The sequence below is a fragment of the Asparagus officinalis genome, chromosome 7 (assembly GCF_001876935.1).
Source record: "Asparagus officinalis chromosome 7, Aspof.V1, whole genome shotgun sequence".
Taxonomy (NCBI): Eukaryota; Viridiplantae; Streptophyta; class Magnoliopsida; order Asparagales; family Asparagaceae; genus Asparagus; species Asparagus officinalis.
The window spans coordinates 16830340-16851404 of record NC_033800.1 but is presented as its reverse complement, the minus strand read 5'-3'; the positions used below and the strand labels follow the sequence as shown (position 1 = coordinate 16851404).

General features: G+C 35.4%; 1 protein-coding gene across 1 annotated transcript; it reads right to left on the bottom strand.

Moving 5' to 3' along the window:
- LOC109849107 (target of Myb protein 1-like) lies at positions 7245–18521 on the bottom strand. Its single transcript, XM_020418903.1, has 9 exons — positions 18230–18521; positions 15895–15973; positions 15503–15601; positions 14277–14390; positions 9311–9480; positions 9081–9162; positions 8856–8941; positions 8416–8631; positions 7245–8331 (listed from the first exon to the last, which is right to left on the bottom strand). Exons 1-9 carry the CDS (start codon positions 18340–18342, stop codon positions 7488–7490), a joined length of 1803 nt encoding a protein of 600 aa, XP_020274492.1. The 5' UTR covers positions 18343–18521; the 3' UTR covers positions 7245–7487.

Sequence of the window (21065 nt, the reverse complement as noted above, 5' to 3'; positions counted from 1 at the left end):
GGAAAACCCCTCCACGTCGGTTCTTTAGCCCTCCACGTCGGTTCTTGCGTTTCCGAAGTTTTCATTTCTCTGCTTTGTTTCGCTAGGGCTAAATAGAGAAACGATAGAGGAAATCGCCGCCACATCGATTTTTTTCCTCTCCCCCATTTCCCTCCCCATCGGAGTGAAATCGTCGAAAACCAGCGCCACGTCGGATTTTGGTTTCGTCGTTGATTTCTTTGTTGAGCTATAGTTACCCCCTTTGCTCTCCTCCCGCCAGAAACTCCCGCCGCTATCTTTGCCCCTGTATTCGAAGAAATTAGGGGAGGGTGGTCTGATCTTGTGCCGACGATATTCAGATCTGATCTTTCCGACGCTGTTGCTTCCAAAATCAAGGTAAAAAATCCCTTTTTTTTAATTTTTGGATTTTTAGATTAATTTAGATCAATTTTGTGAGAAATTGGAGGAGGGTATTTGATCTTTGGGAGCATGTTCAGATTTCCACGTTGTATTTGATTATTTTTTGGAGATTTTAACTTTATGTGCATGCTATCTGAATAGTTGGATTTGTATCTTGGAATATTTCTACAGAAATATAATCTTATTTGTGAATGCTAATGGGAAGAATAAGCTTTAATACCTTTCTGCAAAAATACAATTCATGCATAAGTTGATACAACACAAGTAATTATTGAACAGTTACCTGAAACGTTACACCATTCTCAGTTATGTCAGCTAAATGCAACAATGAAACCTGAAAAGGAAAATAAATTTGACATTATGGATGTCAACGTCTCATTACACACCATATGCTCAAAGAGAACAAAGGTGATATGAACACATCTGATTCAACAAAACTCAGTCTTACTGATTACAAAGTACAAAGAGAACTCTGATAACTAGAGGCAAATATCTAATTTATGCTTGCATGTTATATTTCAGTGTGTCCATACATTCATGGGATTATGTTTATGGTTTTCTTGTCACTGTTAACAAATGTTTTATATATGTTGCTAAGGTCACGTATTTAGAAAATTCTTTTTTAACATTTTGGCAACTCATTTCATTCGATTGCTTTTGTGGTGCATCTCACCTGATGCAATGTAACACCCTTAATATGATGTCTCTTTCACTGTCAAAAAACATTGTCAATCGAATTTTTTGTATGAGGCATTTTGTTAATAATAGAGGATATGTTTGTTGTTTACCAAATTCTTTTAGCAGATCTGAACTTTTGCTTATCATATTAAGTTTCATTATGTTTTGTGCAATAGAGATTGTTCCTATAGGACTTCTTGAAGTATTCTCCATGCAATTTGTTCAGATTTTGTAAGAATTCGACTTAGTTTCTAACCAAAAAAATGAATTTTTTCATCGTAGATGGATAATGATGGTGAATTTTGTAATATTTTCTTTCATTGTGTGAATATATTAGTGTACTAACCTTTAAATTATTCTTATGCCTGCAGGATATTTAAAAGTCACCATATAATTTCCTAAGATGTAAGCAACCTACAATGTGCACACATTGTACTGGATGGCTACTGCTCTAGGTATTTTGAGTAGTAAGTTTTTATGAAACGAGTCTACATTGGTGACTATTTACTTTAGGCTATGATGATTGTCAAAATTTCTGGGATTAGTAACCTGCAATATCAAATTATATTGCACTGGATGGCTAACAATGATGATATTGACTAGATTCTGAGCCCATTTCACTAATTTTCTTAGTGAGCTTAACAACCAGGAAATTCTATAAGATAACTTGTCATTGTTGGTATAGTATTTGTGTTTCCTGGTTCATTTTCTGTGGCTGGTTGGTGTATAATCTGGTTCATTTTTGTGTGGCTGGTTGGTGTATAATCTGGTTCATTTTTGTGTGGCTGGTTTTATATTCCTGGTTGGTGTATCATGTTCATTGTTGGGTTTTTGGTAGCTTTTGTGCTTGTCTGGGGGATTTTTGGTTGTGAGCCTTTATGTGAGGATGCTACCCCTCTCTTCCTGTGTTATTTTTTGTTACATCTGTTGTTATTTCACTTTCTTATAATAACACATTGGAGATGAGGCTTGATTGGCTAGATGTGAGCCTGTTTACCATGCCTTTTTCTCTAACTGTTGTTTTTTGTGGATCCTGTTTGTGAGCCTGGTTGTGAGGATTTCACCAATCTCTTCATGATGCTATTTTTGTTACATATGATGTTATTTCACTTGCTTATAGTAACACATTGGAGATGAGGCTTGATTGGCTGGATGTGAGCCTGTTTACCATGCCTTTTTCTCTAACTGTTGTTTTTTGTGGATCTTGTTTGTGAGCCTGGTTGTGAGGATTTCACCAATCTCTTCATGATGTTATTTTTTGTTACATATGATGTTATTTCACTTGCTTATAATAACACATTGGTGACTATTTACTTTAGGCTATGATGATTGTCAAAATTTCTGAGATTAGCAACCTGCAATATCACTTGATATTGCACTGGATGGCTAACAATGATGATATTGAACCTGCAATATCACTTGATATTGCACTGGATGGCTAACAATGATGATATTGACTAGATTCTGAGCCCAATTCACTAATTTCTAAGTGAGTATAGCAACCAGGAAATTTTATATGTTTCCTATTCATTGTTGGTGCGCGATGGTGTTTCCTGGTTCATTTTGTGTGACTGGTTGGTGTATAATCTATTTACATTTTTGTGTGGCTGGTTTTATATTCGTGGTTGGTGTATCATGTTCATTATTGGGTTTTTGGTTGCTTTTGTGCTTGTTTGGAGGATGCTGGTGGGTGTATCTTGTGAACCTGTTGTGGTTTGGTTTGCTGATTGTGAGCTTGGTTTTATATTGCTGGTTGTGAGCTTGGTTGTGGAGCCTGGTTGTGAGCCTGTTCAGATTTTGTGGATACTGGTTGTTTGGAGGTTGCATTTCTCTGTTTTGTATAGGTATGGAGATCCCTTTTGCTTTCCTTTCTTAGATTTCTTCCTTATTAAAATTATGAAATTCATGAGAAACTGACAACTTTAAAGAAGCAGTCCTTTCATGCACAAATTAGTTCCTTCGTTTAGATTTCAGGTACCAAAGCAGAACCCCTATTCCCCTTTTAATTTCGATTCATTTTCATGATGTAATTATTAATATGTCATCATATATTTCTTTGCGCATTAAAACAGGTGAACTTTAAATCCTTTTACCACTTTCAAGTAAAAAATAATATTACTCAAGCAAAGTTGCAATTCCCTAATACAGTTACTAGAATATTAAGTTATTAACTATATATAATGCCATTTATGTTTGTGTTTTGTTTGGTTATGACTTGTGAGCACTTGCCGTGATGGTTGCATGATTGGGAAATTCTTGATAGGAAAATCAAGCAAACTGCGTGAAAATTCTGAGTCTTTTGATATCTTGTAAATGAATGTCATATCACGGATTAACTACTTCAATATTTTACCTTTATAATTAATTTTGTTTTGTTATGTGGTCTTACAGTAAAAGAAATTGTCTCAAAATTGGACGAATACCTGAAGGATGAGCCATGGTTGACTCTCTTATGCGGTCATTTAAAGTAAGTCGACGATTTAAACCGAATACCTGAAGGATGAGCCATGGTTGACTCTCTTATGCGGTCATTTAAAGTAAGTCGACGATTTAAACTCATTTTTGTAAGTAAAAGTATATATAGCGTCTCTTATGCGGTCATTTAAAGTAAGTCGACGATTTAAACTCATTTTTGTAAGTAAAAGTATATATAGCAGTCGCTAAAAAGTGGTAAATTATTTGCGACTTCTGTTAGTTCCTGTACTCAGTCTTGCATGGATGAATTTGAACAAGAGTATGCTGGTAACATCTCCTTTAGCATGTCTGTAACTGCTAGAAAGTCTTGCATGGATTGGTTCAGTTCAGTTTTCAGGGGTCTTGCATCAGATTTTGAGAAAAATATTATTCTTATGCCTGCAGGATATTTAAAAGTCACCATATAATTTCCTAAGATGTAAACAACCTACAATGTGCACACATTGTAATGGATGGCTATTGCTCTGGGTATTTTGTGTAGTAAGTTTTCATGAAACGAGTCTACATTGGTGACTATTTACTTTAGGCAGGCTATGATGATTGTCAAAATTTCTGAGATTAGCAACCTGCAATATCAATTGATATTGCACTGGATGGCTAACAATGATGATATTGACTAGATTTTGAGCCCATTTCACTAATTTTCTTAGTGAGATTAGCAACCAGGATATTTTCTAAGTTAATATATCATTGTTTGTACATTATGTGTGTTTCCTGGTTCATTTTATGTGGCTCGATGGTGTTTCCTGGTTCCTTTTTCGTGCCTGGTTGGTGTATCATGGTTCTTTTTTGGTTGGATGGTTGGTGCATCATGTTCATTGTTGGGTAACTGATGCTTTTGTGCTTGTTTGGGGGATTTCTGGTTGTGAGCCTGGTTGTGTTGGTGTATTTTGTGAGCTAAGTTTTCAAACGAGTTTACATTGGTGACCTTTAGAATTTTACACTATGATGATTGTCATAATATCTGAGATTAGCAACCTGCAATAACTGTTGATATTGTATTGGATGGCTAACAATGATGATATTGTATTGGATGGCTAACAATGATAATATCTGAGATTAGCAACCTGCAATATTTGAGATTAGCAACCTGCAGTATGTAATCTTTTAAGCTTGTAAAGGATAAATACTGTATTGTTTTCAATCTATTATTTTACCGTAGATTTCCATTCAAAATGGTTCCTTCCATTAATTTTGTTTCTTTTTCACTTCTTTAGTTGGGTCCGACAATTGTGGAGAACAGGACATCTGACATCATCCAAGAAACACGAAACCTGCAAATTAGGAGATCAAGCTGTATATAGATTCTACCAGGATTATATTTTTGTTGTTATAACAACTATATTCCTTATTAATGTCTGAAGCATGTTCTTTACGTATCACAGGGACCTGAGATACGCACAGGCTTCCTAAAGGATGGCAAGCCTGTACAACTAAAGAAGGGTGAAGAAATCACAGTGAGCACTGATTACGACCTCAAGGGCGATGGGAAAACAATTACCATGAGTTACAAGAAACTCCCTGTTGACTTAAAGCCGGGAAACTTCATTCTATGTGCTGTTGGAACCATAACCCTTACCGTGCTTTCATGCGACCCAGCTGCTAGAACTGTGAGATGCCGTTGTGAGAACACTGCTATGCTTGGCGAGAGGAAAATGTTAATTTGCTCGGAATTGTGGTTGATCTTCCGTTAATATACTGATTGCGAGTCTTAGCTTTTATTGTTCCGTTAATATTCACTTATCATGCTCCCTTCAGTTTAATACACTATGTGTTATATTGATTTTTTTACTTACGTGTTATATTGTGCTATTAGCACTTCAAAATTTACATTTCAGGATATTTTCTAAGTTAACATATCATTGTTTGTACATTATGTGTTTCCTGGTTCATTATGTGTGGCTGGATGGTGTTTCCTAGTTCATTTTTGGTGGCTGTGATGGTGTTTCGTGGTTCTTTTTTGGTTGGCTGGTTGGTGTATCATGTTCATTGTTGGGTAACTGATGCTTTTGTGCTTGTTTGGGGGATTTTGGTTGGCTGGTTGGTGTATCATGTTCATTGTTGGGTAACTGATGCTTTTGTGCTTGTTTGGGGGATTTCTGGTTGTGAGGATGCTACCCCTCCCTTCTTGTGTTGTTTTTGTTACATCTGCTGTTATTTCACTTGCTTATAATAACGCATTGGTGACTTGGTTTGATTGACTGGTTGGGTAATTCGGGTATGTACTACATAAATTTATGAATAATCAGGTTATTACAGGATTCGTGTGATTTTTTCAATCTAAAACAGGAACATTCGAACTTTTATATGATTAAGAATACCTCATATTACGAGCACAAAAAAAATTGTATATAGTGGGGGTAATCTTACCATGGTGACAATAAACACTTTTCACTACAAACTTCAAAACCAACCAAACACAAGAAAAGTAGGAAATATCATATCAACAAATGTTTTCCCTTTTTTTCCATACGAACCAAACACAAGAAAAGTAAATAAATTGGTTTCCCACCATTTTTTATGTGCGAACCAAAGCGAAACAATCTATTTCTTAGAAAAGTTTGAAAAACTCAAAACTTGTGTTTCTGTGCATGGAAATGCATTTCCCTATATCTAGGAAACGAATCAAACAGCCCCTTAAGGTAAACTGTGAAGCATAGATCCTAGCGTTCCGTTAAAACTCCAAAATGAAGAGAGATGTGGTGGTTTGTGGAAGGGGTTAATTTTGGGTACTTTTGTGTGAACAATTTTTTAAAACAGCCCCTTTTAAATTTTTATTTTTTAAAATCGACCCTGTTTTTTTTATTTACCAAAACCGACCTGTTTTTTTGATTAGCAGCCTAATCACATTCCTAAATAGTCGGGGTTGTCAACCCCGACTATTTAGGAGGGTGTTAAACCCTAATTAGAAGCCTTAAACCATACAAATTTAAGTCCTAAATAGTCGGGATTGACAACCCTGACTATTTAGAAATGTGATTAGGCTGCTAATCAAAAAAACGGGTCGGTTTTGATAAATAAAAAAAAACAGGGTCGATTTTGAAAAATAAAAATTTGAAAGGGGTTGTTTTGAAAAATTGTTCTTTTTGTGTTTGTGCTTGGAGGTTTTAAGTATCAGAGAAGGGAGGATGAGGGAGTTCAGTATGAGAGTAGTAAGTGATTGTAAGGAATGCATCTGTTATCTGCATGTGAGAAATAAGTAACGACAAAATGATCTCATATCTGTATGTGCAGGAGTAAGTGAAGACGCGTGACATGATTTCACATCTTTATTGCATACTTGAGCCATTCTATGCGATTTTTGTGTTATACATCATCGCTATCCTTCAGTTGAAATGGAAGACTTAATTATATGTGCGATGTACCAAGTAATTCACTCTCTTTGTGCGATGTACGCGACTCCATCATGTTCCGAAGTACCACAACAGGGAAATGCAGAAGAACAGATGCTCCCAGTAACTATGTATGTGAATATTTTCGAAACTTTCCAGGCGTATAAAATGCATCAAACTATCTCCCAACACTCTCTGTTAGAATGACCTTCCGAGAACAATGTCAAAAACTCAAGGTCTATAATATGGAATTATGAGATATTTCTTGATCTTCGGTATGTCGTAATGTCCAGAGACATCACACCGAAATGCAGTACAATAAAAAGTTCCAAACTGTACATTGAAGGAGAAAAGGCCATGTCTACTCCATTATCAAAATAACTTTCAGAAGCCTGACTAATTATTATGCACAGATCTCAGTATGCAGAAACTTTATATACAAATATGTCTCTGCTTAAGGCCAACTGCAAGAAGGGCGAGAACACAATTTGATAAATGTACTCTAGTACCTCATCATACGCAAGAGCATTCACAAATCTTAAATCAAATTGCAGGCGACTTTCACTACTAATTAGCAGTTTAATAGTATCGACACTTGTATTTTTATTTCCTTCCACCATTCATACCTTGGCGTGGTGAACCTGACAGTGTCGGAGATGTGTTGCTTGGCTTCAAACTTCTATCGGTATTTCTCAACTCTATAAGATCCTCAAATAGTTTGTTAGGTGAAACATAAGGTTTAGGAGAAGCACCATATCCAGTTTGCCTAATGTTGGCATTCCCCTGGGTAGCAGCAGCTGGAGCTGGAAAATTATGACCTCTGGTGCCTACTGAATTATAATACTGTTGCTGGGGCTGAGTAGCATAAGTTGGTGCGTAAGCAGCAGAAGTATTGACTCCAGATACAGGGAACTGATTTGTTGACGTTACAAAAGGATTGGGGTTGGTGGTGGATGTAGCCTCCCATGGTGGAGGCACATAGCTAGAAGGAATCTGGGGCATCTGGGCTTGGGCTTGAGGCTGCAGTTGGGCCTGAGCTTGAGGCTGCAGTTGGGGATGGGCTTGGGACTGGGCCCATGGAGCAACATAGCTATTATATGGAACGTAACCTTGGTTCATCACGTAAGGCTTCTGGGGATTATAAGGACTTCCAGGTGCATTGGAGGGAACAGAAACGGGGGAGCTATTTTGGAATGAAGCAGAGGGAGGAGTGAGAGGTGTTCGAGGAGGTGAAGGGTAAGATGATAGCGTGATGCTCAGGAGATCAATCATGTCTTGTTCTTTATTGGAAGTTCGGACAGGGGCCGGTGGATCAGGCAGAGTCAATGCGTTGCTTGCCACAGAGGATGACGCTTCTGATGTGCTTCCTGTTTCACTCTGGTTTGGCGAGGTGACTTGCCCATTTGTTTCTGAACTGGCTTCAGTTTCTGTCTTATACTTTGATTTCCTGCCCAAGGTATTAAATATCTTCAACCATATGAAAAAGAATGTTAACCAAGTTAAGCAAGTAGATTGCATTTCGCTGTAAAACCTGCGAGCTAATTGAGCAAAATCGTCATCTTCTTCCTCTTCCTCTTCGTATGGGTTTAACGCTGCAGGAGTTGGTGCCACAGGAGTGTTTGGTTGCGAAATAGATTCAGATGTTTCAGGCGGTAGGGGAGAACCAGAGGCTATTGCATCGTGTTTAGCAAGGAGACTTTGTAAGTCATCATTTAATGCAAGGCCTTGTCCTAGGAGTTCTTCATCCCTGCCAAAGTTTGCGACATAGAGACAAAGGTTACTCATGCAAATAGTAAATTTCAAAACATGGATTACAAACAACAATGCAATATGCATTATAAACTTCGTAAAATCCAAGGAGAACAGGCAGATATCAAAAGTGAAGAACAGTGCTGCAATTGATAGATAAACTACTTGCACATCATGCCATGCTGCGAAGTAATAGACACTCAGGCAATTGTAAAGACATACCCAGTTGAATTTACTAATTCCATGAGCTTCTTTTGGTTAGTACGACATTGAGAGACAAGATCAACAATCACTTCATCCTTAACAGCCTACAAAAAACAAGAACATATAAGAATAGCTAATTTTGTTTTCATTAAACATAGATTCCCATTATCTACAATGTCAGCTAGTCTACATTAATTATATACACCATGCCAAAGAATGGATAAGATTTATTAAAATGTATACCTCACGATCAACTGGTTTCACAGCTTTGAGCATATCACTTAACAGCTCCATGACACTACGATATCTATCCAAGTCTGTCAAACTGAAATAGGAATCATGTATAGTCAGACAAGGGACTAAGAATTTTTGAAATGAATCTGAACACCCAGGAGAACTAAGACATTAACTGAGATGACTACAGTAGTGTAATCAAAGTGGGAAAAATAAAAACATGAGAAATAAATGACCACCTCAGATTGGCCATCTCTGATGCCATTGCTTCATCAAGTCTCACAGAAGAGTTGCTAGGCATACCATAACCTATTTGAGGATATCTGGATGGTGCAGCTGGATGTGTGACAGGAGTAGTAAATATTAGAGCAGAATCTGGGGAACGCTGTGGGAATTCCACTCCAGATCTCTGAAAATGATAAAAATATACTCCATGAGCCAACAAAACATTTGATACCACAAGTTCCTCAGATTTTCTAAGTAAATCGACCAAAAAAGGAACAATCTCAACAGATATAAAATGTATCAAAACTAAATGATTCCTTAATCACTATGAATTAGTAAGGCATCTAAATAGCCTGGAACACCCAGTTGCGAATTCTCCATCTAACCCATCACTAAGAAAAGACAGAATTGCTGGAAAATATTAGAATATAAACAAAAAAAGTCAAGCATAAACAAATAATTTTCAGGAGTCTTGACCAGCAATAGCTTTGGGATATCCACAACCAAAATAGTCTGTTCCTATCATTCTATCATTTCATCATTTTCTATTACAGCTTTTGTTCCTTGATTTCTTAATAAAGCTTTTCTCCTCTGTGTACAGTTCTTACACTCCTCTCTACATGATTAGACCAACTTCCACCGATTTCTTATATAATTGGCAACAAGATTTAGACCCAACAGATTCCACTGTGAGCCAGATCTGTGCTGCATGCACTTGTCAGCTCATATTGAACTCAGCTTATTACATTAACCTAAACAAGAATGGTTGGCGAATTAGGATATGGAATGCTGACCCCAGCAAATGGATCATAGATGGACTCTGTAGACAGGCATGCAACAATATTTGCTATTAGAAAATGTTAAAATCATGGCATTGGATTTTTTTTTCTTTTGTCATTTTATAATTTATCCTATTTTAAAAGAGCATTTTCAGAAACCAATAAAATCAAGAACTGCAATAGGAGTAGGCATAGAAGATATATATTTCCTAGCACTGCATCAAAAATTATTCAAATCCAAAGGATGAGGATTCTCAGCAAGTCCCGAAGCTGAAAGACCCTCCAGTCTCCCTTAACGCACCTCCCTCCCTTATATCAGAAAGATTTAGAACATCAAAAAGCTGCTCGATGATGGAAACCCACTAAACTTCAATCCAGTAACAGTGATCATTTCAAGCATTTGCGTACCAAATCATGCAACTTGATGACAGATGGTCTTATTTTATATTAAGTTGTGGCAGCCTACTATTTAGACTTATGTAGCCTGCAGCCTTCATTATCTATAAGTACTATTTTTCCTTGTTCCTAATCTCAGAATTAAATACAAAGGCAACACAAGCTCAGCAGGATAGTCGTCAATATCATACAATACCTTGCATAATTATCAAAGGATCATGTAAGCCGTTTTACATCAAAATGGGTCAAGCCATAGATACCTTAAAGTCGATACGCCATGGAGACCATCATTGAGCAGCTTTTGATGTTCTAAAGTATAATGAGAGCTACAAGCTGCCAACAGCTAAATATAAAATAAGACCATCCACAAGCTCAGCAGGATAGTCGTTAATATCATACAATACCTTACTATTATTATCAAAGGATCATGCAAGCCGTTTTACATCAAAATGGCTCAAGCCATAGAGACCTTAAAGTCGATACGCCATGGAGACCATCATTGAGCAGCTTTTGATGTTCTAAAATATAATGAGTGGTGCAAGCTGCCCACAACTAAATATAAAATAAGACCATACACAAGCTCAGCAGGATAGTCTTCGACATCATACAATACCTTACCATTATTATTAAAGGATCATGTAAGCCCTTTTACATCAAAATGGGTCAAGCCATAGAAACCTTAAAGTCGATACGCCATAGAGACCATCATTGAGCAGATTTTGATGTTCTAAAATACACTGTTATAAATAGCGGTAAATAGCCCCGCAATAGCGGCGCTAATAGCGTTAGCGGTCCTTTCCCGCTACGCTATCGCCCGCTACGCTATCGTGCAATAGCAGTGACATTGCGGAATATGTCTGTTCGTAAAAGCGATCAATAGTGTGTCATAACGGTAAATAATGAGCGATTGCATTCGAAATTTGCTTTTTGACTGCTATTTAAAAGCGGCTTGAGGCTTTTTTTTTTTTAAATTAAACTCAACCCTTGACCATTGCATTCCACCGTCTCCTGTGATTTTCAGCATACTCCCGTCATCTCTCATAGCCTCTGACACCTACCTTGATACTTCATCTCACCTCCTTCACCGTGAGCTCCTCTTAGGGCAGTCCTGTCACCGCTAAGCTCTTCTTCTCGAAGACGACGACTTTTTGACTCCTCCAGTCATCTTCGGTATTACGTGATGGTTACATGTCTATTTCATGCTTAGGATCTCTTTAAATCATCCAATACGTACTTTTAGATTTCTTAGATTTTTCTTTAATTTTTCTTTTTAGTATTTATACATATCTAAATTAGGCCGCTATTTGACTTTGCGCTTTTTACCGTTATTTTGCCGCAATAACCCGAAATAACCTTAGCGATGCCTCACCGCTACGCGACGCTATCCGCTATCGATAACCTTGCTAAAATATAATGAGAGCTACAAGCTGCTCACAGCTAAATATAAAATAAGGTCATCTGGTTTTCTTAGTCAGTGCAAATTTGACAAGTTACTTATTTTAACTTTAAGTGAGTTTTACCTTATAAGGATCCAAAATCGTGTCTGGTAAATGTTACTTACTTTTTTTTTACTTATAAGTAGACAAAAAATAAGTTGGGAAATCCCAACTAATTTTTTGGTGGATTTACTTATTTATAGTAAAAGACTACTTTGCCCTCCAATAAAAAAGCAAAAATAAAGTAATAAGTTACTAATAAGGATTTAAGAAATAAGTATTAGCCAAACATGCCCTTAATTGTATGTTTTCTTGCTTCTATTTTTTTTCTTCAATCTTTAATTAAATGTTATGACTTATGATATATTGGATATATTAAAGATGTCGTATATGGTATATATGTTATAAATCCAACACATAAGGGAAAGGTTATGATACAAACCAGATGTATCATAAGAGTTTAGTGTGTAACAGATGCGTCGTACGAGTTTAGTGTGCGCAAGTGCATGCCTTTCTTGTGAGTCTAAAAGAAAACTTAGGGTGTCTTTGCTTGTATCCTGTTGAAAAAACATTGCATTTAGTGTGTATCAGATGCGTCGTACGAGTTTAGTGTGCGCAAGTGCATGCCTTTCTTGTGAGTCTAAAAGAAAACTTAGGGTGCCCTTAATTGTATGTTTTCTTGCTTCTATTTTTTTTCTTCAATCTTTAATTAAATGTTATGACTTATGATATATTGGATATATTAAAGATGTCGTATATGGTATATATGTTATAAATCCAACACATAAGGGAAAGGTTATGATACAAACCAGATGTATCATAAGAGTTTAGTGTGTAACAGATGCGTCGTACGAGTTTAGTGTGCGCAAGTGCATGCCTTTCTTGTGAGTCTAAAAGAAAACTTAGGGTTTCTTTGCTTGTATCCTGTTGAAAAACATTGCATTTATCGGTAATTTCAATTGTGGAAGTTTACACTATCAAGGTAGTTCTTTTTAACTACATCAAATAATCATTTAAATTTTTTAATAAATGTGTATCTTTATTTAAGTATCCTAAACATAACACTAACTTTAATATGTCACTTTAGAACAAAGAGTGTCCCCGAAATCTCAGCTATTAGGATACAAGTGCACCAAGTCATCATATTTAGATATGATGCCCCTAAATCTCATCTATTCGGATCTAAATTTCCTACATCATCATATTTGGATACAAATCCCCTGAAACTATTAAGTTCTTTGAAATAAGTCCACATGGTTAATTTCCATCCACTTAACCCAATTAAACTAATAGGATGTTAGTTTTTTTTTCTCATTTTTCCCCTTGTCTTCAACCTAGCTCTTGCAAAGGTAAAGAAGCAGATGCATCCAAATAAATGAGATACAGGGGACTTGTATCCAAATATGATGATTTGGTGGATAATATCTCAAGAACCCAAATAAATCAACATCAATAAAATAGAAAAAGGGACCTCAGATGGGATCAAAAACTTTATCGAAAGGAAAGTTACCAGCTGCTAATCACAGGCTATGACTAAGACCTTCTAATTGCCAAAAAAAGGTTTTAACACTTTTTCCTAATTTCCAGCCCAGTTTAAAAACGAAACAAAAAAAATAAAATTGAAAAATAACTTCAAACTTCATTTGCATTTATGGGTCCATATTGATATCTCAAGAAATACTGATGTGAGAACCACAAGAAAAACATTAGAAAGAAACCAATCACAGAATTATCACTCTACATTCAAGCTATCAAAATATTCTTTCAGCAACGACACAGATGCTTCAAAAATAAACTGATAAACTGACTTAGATAGTAATAGAAGAATAAGAAATGTATTGATGATTATAAAAAAAATGGCAGATATGGGAAAAGTGCAAACTCATGTCAGACTCAATGGCAACTAACTTATAAACCTTCGTTGAGCAAGAGAACACCATGCCTACAAAACTTGGAAATCACAGAATAACTCCAAGACGAAATACATTCCAGAAAGAGAAAGATCATTCACACCTGCCAAGGAGGGTTTTCCTCTCTTTTTCTTCTAGAGATTCAGCACCAGTTTTTTCATTCTCATTGGGTCAATGCATTTGCAGGAAGAGAAGGTATGATTATAGTAAATTTAAGTTAACAGAGTCAGCTGGAAACACTAACGTGTCTCAGGTTATATCTTAGATACATATTCTCGTTAAACAGCCACAATATTGCAGCAGAAGCATTTTAATCCCCAATAAAGAATTTAATGACACTATAAGTGAACATAAATATGTACTAAGCCACAATTTAAATGAAGGCAGAAATTGTCAGATACAGATTTTCCAAGACCGAAAAAGAAACCAAAATCTAGTGAGACCTTCCAACTTATATACCTTTAATTCAGTGTACGCCCAGTAGTACTGTGGATATTTTCCTCCAGGCCCTCCAAAGGCTTCTTGCCAAGAGTCCAGCAGTACCAGAATTTTGTCCCTCACTTGCATGTCAGTCTGCAGGAATGTTTAAAGTAATTTTCATGAACAAAGAAGAAAGAAAGTCATATAGCACATTTATAAAGAAAGAAAAGAACCTAAAAAGATAGAACAAAGAGATAACAGAAAAGTTTATCTATAATTAAGTTAACAATAACACAGGCTAAAACTGCTAACATAAAAAACATTTTGGAATGAGTTTACTTTTCACCGCTAAACTTTGATTTCTAAAAGAGATGTGTAACCCTTATTTAGTGGAAATTTCAGCAAAGACTTTTCACTTGTGTAATTTTACTAGGATGATAATTAGGTGTAAGTTCTCTGGCCTTTAATTCAATCACACTTCCTGTCTAAGAATTTCATCCGTTCCTCAAACCACTTTTTCCTTTATGCAACTTATCCTTCCTGTTACAGTCACCTACATCTCCTTCCTAATCCTTATCACAACCACTCTATCTTCTTCTTTAATTGTTTCTTTTATTCACTTGATCAGTCCCCTTCATCTTTCTCTAGCACATCTCAATCTCAAAAATATAAATCTGCTGTCCCATCATCTTATTTACGATATCTTACGTATAAGAACTGCCTCACACTTTTGTATAGAAGTCAACCCCCGACGTCATGTTCCGAGCTGCCATTAATTTGGAAATTTCAGCAAACTGATGAGATTTTTGTATTGGTCTTTTTGAGAAGCAACTGGTCTTCACAAAAAATCACATCTGGCATATTTAAAAATGAAAAGCAAAAATTTGCATGAAGCAAAAAAAGTAATTTGCGTTATTTGCTATAGGAGCTTCATAGAATTTTCTAGGCTAAATACATAGTAAGTGTATAGAATAATATCCTTAGTACAACTATCGTTTATGGTTACAAGGTAATGGACTCCCATAGTCCAAACTTCTTAAAAGGCCAAAACAATACCCAAAAAGGCACAACAAGACAGCTATCTAGCATTAATATTTTCTTATGACAGTACTTATTATCCTTGAATAAATACCTCGCATACAAGTCACAAAAATAGAAAATACCAAAAGTCTATTTCATTAATATAAAAAGGGCAGACAGATTTAAGAATCATACATTATTATTGCTTTCATGATGGTAAATAAACTTAGAAAATGAAAACAAACCTTTTTCCTAACAATTTTAATCATTTCTTGTAGGATACCACGGTCAACAATTTGAAAATGCACATGGTCACCACAGTTCTTTATCATTGTCTCTAGAAGCTGCAAGGAATACAGAACTTTATTGAAAGAAGAATAGGTTGCAACCCCAATTAAAACTTCTACATACTTCAACAAATACAATATTCAATGTACTTTTACAATGAGAAAAAAAGGAGAAGCCTCAAGAACATCAAATGCTAGGCAGAGTAAATTAGCAATAATGCCTAAGAATTCTTCATCGGACCAAAAACAACTACAAGCCAACTGATTCCAATATCAGTGTGGTATCCTTTCTTAGCCACTCTACATGCAAATGAAAACTGGGAAAAGTACGCCTGAATGTAACAACATACCGTCAATGCAAGAAAGTGAACCTTTGGACTTTTATGTTGAAGGCGTTTCTTCACTGCTTTGACCACATCTTTCGCTTGCCTAATCAAATTCACCAAATGAGCATTCATAAGATGCACAAAACTTCTAACAGCAAAAGACAAGCTTGGCACAATGATCTTTCATAGTTTAAAGAAAAAGAAGAATAGTTGCATAATATATATATAAGATGAATAGTTGCATAATATATAGTAAAGCGGTCTGTGTGGGCAAAATGTGTATGTAGAACTGCAAACACATTCACATACAACTGCTCACTGTGTCCTCTCATCCTAATACACAACATACATATGCTTCTCACATTGAGTATGTTATATAAAACTGCAATGGAGTACGCATAAAGCTAATTCATTACACAGTTTATGTACAAAGCTAGAGGGCATAACCCCATGAAAGCAGATCACTCGAGCCAGCAGTCAACAAGCAATATGATAAGTGGGCCTCCTTTTATGAAGATCAACTTAAAAGTTTGTTGCTAACTTGTAAGAATGTTAAGACCACATAAAACAAACCAGTATTAGAGAACTTTATAGGATTTATACAGAATTTTAATATGCTTTATAGCTTAATAATGCAATATCTTGAGGTGGTAATTTTGATTAATGGTTTCAAAACCTGGTATCTCCAAAAATCTGGATCTAGATTTTTTATTAGTTAGAGCTCCATTTACAAACTACATTACTTTCCATAAAATATTTCCAGCAAATACTTGGAGCAAAATAAATTTTCAGACTTTCTATTTTGATCAAGACTATAATTTATTTATGTAAATTTTGGCACTTTCCACGTCTGGTGAAATCTTGGAGATGCCACTTGAAGATTATTAATATGTTTAGCAGACTGCATGAGCATGCAAAGATCCAATGGCCCTAGACAAATAGACAAGTAATACAAAAAACTTAATCTAGATGAATCCTAATTAAACTTAACCAAAAAATAGAATTTAATCTAAAGGAGTCCATTATATCCATAAATAACCTCTTTACTAATTAATCAGACCATATTAAGCCTCTTTTGGTTAGAGAGTTAAGGTGGAAAAATTATGCTTCTTTTACAAGAAGGGTAGAATGGGGCCTCGTGCCCCCTCAATAATTTGGAAAATTACACCAAATTAAAGGAGATTTATCATATAACTCCAAGTACTCTTAGTTTGATAAATAATTTCAGAAAATACCAATATACTCTTGAGTCTCTACATCCTCATTGTTAGATTTTGCATGTTTGGAAAGAGTTAACTAGAGTTAGGACTTAACTTCAGCTGCTCAGCCTAATTTTTCTTGCAAAACACAGCCTAAATAGGTTGGATCTTAATTGGATGAGTCCTCAAAGATAGCTTAATCTAGTTGACTAGATAGCACAGAAACTGAAATATGAAGCTGTGTACTGTTGGACAGGTGTCTGACACATAACTTGGACAAAATACCTCTTTTTTACATGTATCTCTAGTGTGTCATGTCGTGTTGTTCCTGTGTCATGGTGTTTTTGTATGTCCCTGATGTGGCCCGGTGTTGTGCCTGTCTCCGTGCATCGTACTTATTGGATAAGGTTGTGACATGAACTACTGACAGATGCATAACAAGCATAGACACAAATGACATATTCCGACAAATACTCTAAAGACGACAATTCTCCAAAATCTAGGATGACAAGAGGACATTCGCACATGTTCTCGAGTGTCTGCATGCGATTTTTATTTTCTTGTTCTTTTATTTCATAGATAAACAACAAGCGGATGCCACAAATTAAACAACACTCAATAACAAAATTAAAGATAGCTTTTGTTGGTATTTAAAAATAGAAGATAATTAAGGAAGATAACCCAGTTATAGTAACAATCTTTCCCAGGAAAGAAACACACTTGATTCTACAAATACTAAGTAAATAATTCTTAAAGCCTCTAACCATTAGACCAAACCAAACCAAAACTCTGAAGTTGTGGTGAGGGTTGAGGGTTATAGTTTCATAGTCTAACAATAATCTTGAACACACTCTTAATCAATTAGTATAGACACTATTGAAGTAATAATACACAAACACTTAAAATGGACCCTTCACCTCAATTCCTCCTCGAAAGCTACAATAAATCAGCCATAACTACAATTCAACAGATTACAAGCCATCCTAACCCATAAAATTAATATTAAAAAAATATCACACATCCATAAACTACTAGGAAACCCTAGAAACAAGAAACCCTTGCTCCATCAACGAATATAAACATATTTATGAACCAAAACCACTCAAAATTAAAGCTTTCTAATCAATAATTCAAATATAATCGTTGGAAAAAGTAATCACCAGTGACCAGTGTTAATCGAGTCGCAGATTTCCATGTTCATCGTCCAATCCGGGCCGATCAAGAGATCGCTGGTCGCCTTGTCTACGCGAACCGTCGCCGATGACGACGACATCTTCTTCGATTACGATTTCTCTCCAACGAGATCAACAAGAAACCCTAGAGCTTTCAGCTCCTCGAAATCAAAAGAAACCCTAGAAATGGAAAAAAAAATGGAAAAGAGACAAATTTAGATGAACACAAAACAAAGGAGCTAATTCCAAGTGTCCGCTAAGAAGGAACCTCCTCCTGCTCTTTCCGACTCGAAATTTTGCATTAGGTTGCCGCTTTTTCTTTTTATTGCAAATTCACCACAGAATTTGCTCGCCTATTTTTTCACCTTTTTAGATTTTAAATTCAGCGAATTAGCACTTAAACACCTTATAGCTTCTCCTATTTTTCACTTATATACCCTGGCTTGTTTTTACGATACTTATCTATCGCAAAGTTTCTAAAATTTACACATTAATGCATTATGGAATGCTGACATGAGACTTCCGTCAATCTTCCACGTGACACTCACAAGTTAATTTTAAACTTTTAACCCTTAATATTTGATATATATATACAATCAGTAAAGCCTTAATTGATTAATTTATTCCTACTGAATTAGAAACAAGACATGTATCCAATCTATTTATTGATCGTAACATTATCCCACTCATTCAATTTGATTACAACATATGTATTTGATATTTAATCATTAAAATAATTGCTTTTTATACACAAGAAATTGTCATTGCTCAATTTTTATTATTTATACTGGTTATTTTATTTTTAAAATAGTTTTATAAGACCAAGTTATACAAATCTTTATGGTACAATTCATTAACCATATTTAACAAATCGATATGATTATAGTAGACTATCCATTATTGTAGACCTATATTCAACAATTTGCAATCAAAATGTCAAAGGCTTGGATTGAGACCATCATCCCTAAAATTTGACGTTGTCGTCATAAAAGATGAGGGGCGGCCAAAAAAAACATTTTATGCGAAGGCCCACCACAAACTTTATTGAATTGTCACAGCCCCACATTTTCTTGTACTTTGATTAGCTGCTTTTTGTATGGTCTTTATAATTTTAGTGATTAGGCGGCGGATTAGGATAGAGTCGTCGTTGTTGGCAAAGAGGATTCGTTGTACGGTTGAGATGAGTTTCATAGTTGATCGGACGGCGAATAAATAGTGGGCACGTGTCGACATCAGTCCATGGGCCCGTTTGTTCATTTAGAGTATTTGAAGAGTTGGCAAGTTGTTTTGTTGGAGTACAGATGGGCTGTGGGCTTATATTCTTTTATCGGAATTTTGACACGTATATTGCACTAAACTTTTCCCAATCTATTCCTCTATAATATTATTAAGAGGATTCAAAATTTACTATTCATACTATAGTAAATAGTACAGTAATTTACAATAGCAATATTACTGTAGCACATACATGTGGATCCAAGATTCACAATTCATGCTACAGTAAATTGATGTAGCATTATTACTGTAGAATATGCGGGCATAGTAATGGCTAAAAACATTATTGTAGTATTATCACCGTAGCCAAGGTGAAACACTGTAGCATTTTTAAAAAGTTATTGTAGCACTTGCAGAAATCTGTATTTAAATACAGAATTACTGTAACGGAAATAAAAAGAATGAAGGTCGTGTTTTGCACGGGGCGCACACTAGTACTGTCTAATACAATCCCAATATTTAAACAATATATTTGAATAACATCAAATGGTAATATCACAAAAAAAGTCAACGGTAATTCCACTCAAAAAATTTTATGGTAACTGAATTTCTTAATTATAGCATGTAGTTTTTGTTAGAAAACTTTGAGGAACAAATCTTGTCAAAATATCCAGTATTCAAGTAGGATGTTATAAATCATAAAAAAAAAAGATAATTGGAATCTTCAAACTGTTTGCTACCTTCTCGTCCAAATGATTTGGAGACCTTGTACATGGGTGTTCTGTGTTCATATGAAATCTATATTTAGATTTTGTTTGACTCTTCAAATGATAGCTTGTTCTGAGAGCATATCAGCCTTTGCCAAGGAAACTGAGGGGTAAAAAAGGAATTTTCAAACTAAAACGCCTCAAAGACAACGTTATGCTTGTTTTGCCATAAATAACGATATCCTGTGTTAGGTCAATGAAAGGGAGAGGTCAAAAAACTTTAATCAAAGATGCACAGCAAGGACTTCAACGAGAATACGTGATTGAACATCAACCACAAACCACTCATGGATATCATTATTTATGGACGTCCACCTCCTAAAAAAAAGAGTGTGTAAAAATAAGAATTAAACAGATTATAAGAGAAATAAATGATTCAATGATCTGATCAAATAATAAATAATAATGCAAATTTATCTTCATAGGAGTGGATGTCGACCTCCTAAAAAAATACGTGTGTAAAAATAAGAATTAAACAGATTACAAGAGAAATAAATGATTCAATGATCCGATCAAATAATAAATAATAATGCTAATTTCTCTCCATAGGAGTGACTCATTAACCATGAATTAATCATCCTTTGGTAGCCAATTAGTTTAGATAATAAGGAGGTCATATTTAATTTATGAAATATCACTTTTTCTTCCTTCAAAATTTTTAAGACAGGATCATATTTCAAAACTTAGTTACAATCTGTGTTCAAAAGATGATTATTTTTTCTGAATAATGTTGCAAAGCATATCATGGTTAAAAATTTCCAATAACAAAGCCTCAAGCTTGAAAATATTTGTGAAATGAAAGCTAAATAGGGCTGTCCATTTTACCCACCGGCCCCGGCCCG